This window comes from Grus americana, unplaced genomic scaffold (genome assembly GCF_028858705.1).
Source record: "Grus americana isolate bGruAme1 unplaced genomic scaffold, bGruAme1.mat scaffold_848, whole genome shotgun sequence".
NCBI lineage: Eukaryota > Metazoa > Chordata > Aves > Gruiformes > Gruidae > Grus > Grus americana.
The window spans coordinates 261,593-268,584 of NW_026562047.1; the positions used below are offsets into that span (position 1 = coordinate 261,593).

The window sequence follows — 6,992 nt, forward strand, 5'->3', positions numbered from 1 at the left end:
AGCCAGACTGTGGACATCAGTGGCATGGCTTTTCTTCATATCATCAGGGAGGTGGGTAGAGGACAATGGAGAGGAGGACCATTAGGGGCTGAGAGCATAGCGACATGAGTGGAGACCCTGGTGTGTTGTGCCTCCCAGTCATGCGGCACACCTGGGTGCATAGACAAGGTGGACCTTGCCATCTTGCCGTGATGCTGGCATTCAGGTTCTGGCACACCCGACCCCTTTGGGAGGCCATGCTGTGTCTGCCCATCCCCCACTGCAATTATTTCCTTGAAATCATGTAGGTGCCTGCAACGCAGGGATGGGCTTGGGCCTGAGTTTGGCAGTGAGCTGAGCTCTAGTGAGTGCACTGGAGAGCGCCTACAGAAAGATCTGACCCTCCTTCTGGCGCACTCCTCCATTTGGTCAGCTGAAAGTGCAGCAGCCACCACGGAAATGTGAGTCCCACGGACTGTCCTGGTTTTGGCTGAGACAGAGTTAATTTTCTTCGTAGCAGCTGGGATAGTGCTGTGTTTGGGATTTAGGATGAGAACAATGTTGGTAACACACGGATGGTTTTAGTTGTTGCCAGGCAGTCAAGGACTTTTCAGCTTCTCATGCTGGCCTGCCAACGAGAAGGCGGGGGTGCCCAACAAGCTGGGAAGGGACAGAGCCAGGACAGCTGACCCAAACAATATTCCATACCCTATGACATCATGCTCCATGTATAACTGAGGAGTGGGCCAGGAGGGAGTTCGGCTTGAGGACTAACTGAATATCGGCTTCGGTTGGTGAGCAATTGTGCTGTGCATCACTTGGTTTGTATATTATTCTATTATTATTATCATTATTGTTATATTCTTCCTTTTCTGTCCTATAAAACATTTTCTCAATGCCCATATTTTACCTTTTTTGTCTCTTTTTGATTCTCTCCCCCATCCCACTAGGGGAGAGTGAGCAACCAGCTGTGTGGTTACTTTAGCTGCGTGGGTTAAACCATGACGCAGGCTTTCAGATGCCCTAAACATCTGGTGTAAGCTGAGGCGACCAAGGCACCCGTCCCCAAGACCCCACTGCTGATGCTCAGGCAGGTGTGGGTGTCCCAGGTATGCTCCATCAGAGCCCACAAACACATCCACGAGTCTTGGAGTACCCCAGCACCTCAAATGCCACCAGCTGTTTGTGTGTGACCAGCTGCCTGCCACCCTTCATCGCCATGGATCCCCGTGGGAGCTCAGGGAAGGAGCTGGCCTGCAGGCACCTATTTTGTGCCCACAGAGCTGAAGCAAGAGGAATCCTACCTCCTGTGAGTCTGTGGGGTGCATGAGGGAGAGCTCAACCCCACTCCGCTCTCCAGGCTACTCAGCAGAGAGGAGAAGCCTGATGTACTCAGCTGAATCCCTGCCCTCCGTGGAAGGGGGGAATGATCCCTGCCTTTCACTGCTGCGCTGTCCTGCCTGGCAATGGGACAGGGAGAAGGGTAAAGGGAGGGGAACATTTACACCTGCCGTAGAGGTCAAATCCATGGCAGGACAAATGCCACTTCTAAAATCAGTCTTTCCAGTGTTCAGCATCCAGTTAGTGATTACTTCAGCCTGAGTCTACCCCAGGAGAGGTCCTGCTGCCTTTCAAGAGCTGTAAGCTCTGGGAGCCCCAGGGACATCTCCAGGGAGCCTGGGAGGGCAGAGAACGTGCCACCTTGGGCTGATGCTCTGCTGCTGAGCTGGGCTGGGCTCCTGGGACGGAGGGAGCTCATGGTGAGCAGGCAGTGCTGCAGAGAGACAGCTCTGCTCAGGAGCAGCTCCTCTGCAAAGAGCAGCAGGGCTGAGGGCACTGCCTGCAGACAGTGACGGCATCAAGTGTAGTGAGAGAGGGGTTAAAGGCAGATGGGGCTGGGAGGATGCTGAGATCTCAGAAGAGGAGAAATCAACACAGCCCTTGACAAGGTAAGGCTCTGAGTGCAGAGAAATGCAGATGCAGTTCGTGGAGGGATCTCCTAAAGCTGAAATAGCCCACAGCCTATGGGATCTCTCTCTTCTATAGAGGAGGAGGAGGCTGTGCTCCAGAGCAGGGCTTCCCTGCTGCACCATCAGAGGGACAGGGCATGAGAGGGAGAGCGGCAGAGGTGTGAAGGTGGGTGGTCAGCCAGGGGTGCCCAGGGCTGTCCTTCAGAGCAGAGTCCTTGCCAAGGTCAGCACTCAGCCTGCCTGGGGAGATCCCCATGGTGCTGTGGGGAGAAGCTGTGGGTGGAAAGACAGGGCAGGGTAGGGTCCTTTTGGTGGTGAGACGGTGCTGTGTGGGCAGGGCTGTTCAAAGATTACACTCTGGACATTGGGAGAAGCAGCATTTCAAGAGGAAGGCCAAGGCAGGGACTACCTTCTCAGCTTTCTTCTAAGGGAGAGGGGAGAGGAGCTGTCAAGTTTGAAGAAGTCACTGAGACTCCTGAACCCTTACACTGAGGGATCAACACAGCTGCCAGAAGCCTCCTAAGTGCCTTCACCCACTCCTCTACCAGCAGACAGCACCACCATCACCTTTGCTTGCAGTATCAGTGCTTCTCTGACCTACTCCTGCGGAGCTGCTAACAGGGAGATGCCCTGGGCAGAGCCCTGCTGCCAGGAGGTGTCTTCAGGGCAGAGCTGAGCACAGAGTAGGTGGGATGGGGTCTGTGAGCACTGACAGGGAGGAGACTTGGAGACAGAGAAACGGCTCCTGGCAGGGACAACTCCAGGGAGCAGATAGCCAGGCCACCCCTCGGCATCACTCTCTGCTCTGAAGTGCTTGGAGAAATGGACTTTGAAACTGAATTCTTCCGAGCTCAAAAACATCCAGTTTCTTCTTCAAGTATATTGTGCGTGAGATCACCTCTGATGAAGAAAGGTGCAATAACCACAGGGCACCTGCATGGTGAACATCAGGTCACTTGTGGGCAGACCAGCTCTCCTGACTCTGGATTAGGGATCAGGGAGCCCTTTAGTCCCTCAGGGCTCACCAGTGTCCAGGCTGAGAGCAAGGTGAAAGATGAGGATTTCTGCCCCTTCAAGGAAAGTGCCCTCACTCAGCAGCACAAGGGTGAGCTCAGAAAAAGGAATTGAACAAAGTTCCCTCCCAAAAATGAAAAGTAATTTTGAGGGGATTTTTTTGAGAAACAGCATAGGACAGGCTCAAAGAAGTCTGCCCTGACTTGTCAATGTATTCTCTTCTTTCAACAGCCCCCCAAGCCCAGAGTGAACAAATGTCCAACGGCAGCTCCATCACCCAGTTCCTCCTCCTGGCATTCGCAGACACACGGGAGCTGCAGCTCTTGCACTTCGGGCTCTTCCTGGGCATCTACCTGGCTGCCCTCCTGGGAAACGGCCTCATCATCACTGCCATAGCCTGTGACCACCACCTCCACACCCCCATGTACTTCTTCCTCCTCAACCTCTCCCTCCTCGACCTGGGCTCCATCTCCACCACTCTCCCCAAAGCCATGGCCAATTCCCTCTGGGACACCAGGGCCATCTCCTACTCAGGATGTGCTGCCCAGCTCTTTTTCTTTCTCTTCTTTATTGTAGGGGAGTATCTTTTTATTAAAGTTATCTTATTAAGTTTTATTAAAGTTATCTTTTTATTGTGGTCAGACTCCCTGGGGGTGGGAGGTTCAGCTGCAGAGTCACGGGCTGATCTTGTTCATCCATTCATGTGGGCATGTCCTTGGGAACAAGTGTCCCAGCTTTCCTCTGACGTGTGGGGCTGTGGGCAATGGAGTCTGTGGGGCTGGAGAATGAGCTGGATTTCCCTTAATCAGGTGCTGTCGTTAGGACACTTGGCTAAGTCCTTGGGGGGTCCCTCCAAGGTGTGAGCTGCCCTCCAGGATGCAAGCCTGCCCCATAGCACCTTTGTGTTATCTGAAAGCCCCATGGAGAAATGCCGAGATGCTACAACCAAGGAAAAGCTGTTGGGTTGGTGAAATGAGCCGCGTTTCTTCTTGTCTAGAAGTGGGGTGCTGAGACCTTGAGAAAGGGTGAGACAATTTGTGGTCTGCGCTGGATGCCTCTGCTCTCAGCAGTGTCTGGTTGTATGACATAACCTAAGAGTGTGGTCACTCTCCACCTCATGAAGGTGCAAGCTGGGAACAAGACGGAGGGACAGACCAGCTCCCCTCACTCTGCTCTAAGCCACAGGCAATCCTCTTGCCTCGCACGACTCACTCTGTGCTCCCTGAGTGCAGCAGAAATGCTGAGGGTTTCTGACATCCAAGAACACCTCCCGAATGTCTCAAACTGCCTTCTGCCATCCTAGTTCCTTAGTCCGCAGAGTGCAGATGCTGACAGGCCCTTTTTCGTTAGGAGCGGATTCACCTGACAAAGCCAAACACCAGGACTGGCCCCTGTCCCCACCGTTCCCATGAACCCACTGCTGCAGAGCAGGGCTGACTCCTCGGCAGCCAGCGGGCAGAGGCTCTGCTCCTCACAGCAAAATCAGCCAGCACCAACCAGAGCTGCACCCATGGAAGTGTAGGAGGTCTCCTGGGAAATGAGAAGGGCTGTATGCAGTAGGGGCAGAGTCTATGGGTAATGGATTTCATTTTGCTCAGAGAAGTCTCCGCTAACTGACTGTGTTTTCCTCCTTGAACAGTTCCCCAAGCCCAGAGTGAACAAATGTCCAACAGCAGCTCCATCACTGAGTTCCTCCTCCTGGCATTCGCAGACACACGGGAGCTGCAGCTCTTGCACTTCGGGCTCTTCCTGGGCATCTACCTGGCTGCCCTCCTGGGAAACAGCCTCATCATCACCGCCATAGCCTGTGACCACCGCCTCCGCACCTCCATGTACTTCTTCCTCCTCAACCTCTCCCTCCTCGACCTGGGCTCCATCTCCACCACTCTCCCCAAAGCCATGGCCAATTCCCTCTGGGACACCAGGGAGATCTCCTTCTCAGGATGTGCTGCACAGCTCTTTCTGTTTGTTTTTTTCATTTCAGGAGAGTATTTTCTCCTCACCATCATGGCCTACGACCGCTACGTTGCCATCTGCAAACCCCTGCACTACGGGACCCTCCTGGGCAGCAGAGCTTGTGCCCACATGGCAGCAGCTGCCTGGGGCAGTGGGTTTCTCCATGCCCTGCTGCACACGGCCAATACATTTTCCCTACCCCTCTGCCACGGCAATGCTGTGGACCAGTTCTTCTGTGAAATCCCCCAGATCCTCAAGCTCTCCTGCTCAGATGCCTACCTCAGGGAAGTTGGGCTTCTTGTGGTTAGTGTCTGTTTAGCCTTTGGGTGTTTTGTTTTCATTGTGGTGTCCTATGTGCAGATCTTCAGGGCCGTGCTGAGGATCCCCTCTGAGCAGGGACGGCACAAAGCCTTTTCCACGTGCCTCCCTCACCTGGCCGTGGTCTCCCTGTTTCTCAGCACTGGATCATTTGCCCACCTGAAGCCCCTGTCTGTCTCCTCCACATCCCTGGATCTTGTGGTGTCACTTCTGTACTCGGTGGTACCTCCAGCCATGAACCCCCTCATCTACAGCATGAGGAACAAGGAGCTCAAGGATGCAGTGTGGAAACTGATGACCGGATGTTATTCAGAAGCAAAAAACTGCCCCTCTTCTGCATAGCATTTATTTATGATGTAACTTATTACAGGTCCAGTCTGTTGTCTGCATTTTTTGGTTTTTGGCATGGTGTTTTACTTGTAATGATGTTGTCATCCCCTCTCTCATTCACTGTCTGCTTTCTTTTCTGACTGAGTGGCTGTGTATATGGAGAGCCTTGCTCTCTCTGTGTTACAATAAAAAATAAATAAAAGGTCCCTGCAGTGCCTTTCTGAGATCCTTCCACAAACGAGAAAATTTTGAGCCATAACATCATTGTGCAGGTAGGATTTCGGGAAAGGCAAAGGTCACCTGGGAAAGTCAAGAGTGAAAAGATGAGCTTTGATCACCTGTTAGAGACCCGTTAGAGATGACCTTTAGGCTGAACAACTGAAATGCCAGCCTGCTGCTGCTGCTGAACAGGGAGGGTGATTTAATAACAGCAGGCACAGGTGGGGCTGAGGGACTCAATGCCTTCTGTGCCTGAGTCTTTACTGAAAAGGTCTCCAGGCCTCTGTGCTCAGGGAAATGGTTCAAGGAGGAGAAGAGCATCTATGGGCAAGAACCTCCTGAACTCCAGCAAGGGCAAGTGGCAGTTTCTGCCCCTGCAGGGGACTCACCCTGGCAATGGCACAGCCTGGGGGCTGCCTGGCTGGGAGCAGCCCTGTGGGAAAGGTCTCGGTGGGCAGGGAGCTGGACAGGAGGCGGCCGTGTGCCCTGGCAGCAAGGGAGGCCACCAGCATCCTGGGCTGTCAGAGCAGGAGCACGGCCAGGAAATTGGGGGAAGGGATTTTCCAGGTTACTGCATCCCGATTTCAGATCCCCAGTAGAGGAAGGATGTTGGCAAGCTGTAGCAGGTTGAGCAAAGGGCCCTCAAGAATGTCAGGACGCTGCCTATGAGGAGAGGTTGAGGGAGCTGGACTTGTCCTGCCTGGAGAAGGGAAGTTCTTGCAGAAGCATTGCACCATTCCCAGGAAGTCCGAGTCAGGCTTATGGTGAGGAGGATGGAGCAGCAGAGAGAAAGTGCGATGAACGTGCGAGATATGCGGAAAGATTTCAGCCGCCTTCCAGGGGAGCACATTATTACCTGGCTGCTCCGCTGCTGGGATAACGGGGCCAGTAGCCTGGAACTGGAGGGCAGGGAGGCCAAGCAGCTAGGTTCCTTGTCTAGGGAAGGGGGAATTGACAAGGCAATTGGGAAGAAGGCGCAGGCCTTCAGCCTCTGGAGGCGACTCCTGTCAAGTGTGAGGGAAAGGTATCCTTTCAGCGAAGATGTTGTATGTCGGCCAGGCAAGTGGACCACTATGGAGAGAGGTATCCAATATCTGAGGGAATTAGCTGTGCGGGAGATGGTTTATTATGATCCGGACAATGCACAGTTGCCCACAGACCCCGATGAAGTCCAGTGTACCCGACCCATGTGGCGAAAATTTGTAC

The 6,992-nt window shown here is 53.6% G+C and overlaps 1 protein-coding gene across 1 annotated transcript; it reads left to right on the top strand.

Annotated features, from left to right (window-relative positions):
• Nucleotides 1-4,625: 4,625 nt before the first annotated feature.
• LOC129201213 (olfactory receptor 14A16-like) lies at nucleotides 4,626-5,579 on the top strand. The gene has a single exon (XM_054812367.1). It carries the CDS (start codon nucleotides 4,626-4,628, stop codon nucleotides 5,577-5,579), a length of 954 nt encoding a protein of 317 aa, XP_054668342.1.
• Nucleotides 5,580-6,992: the final 1,413 nt, after the last annotated feature.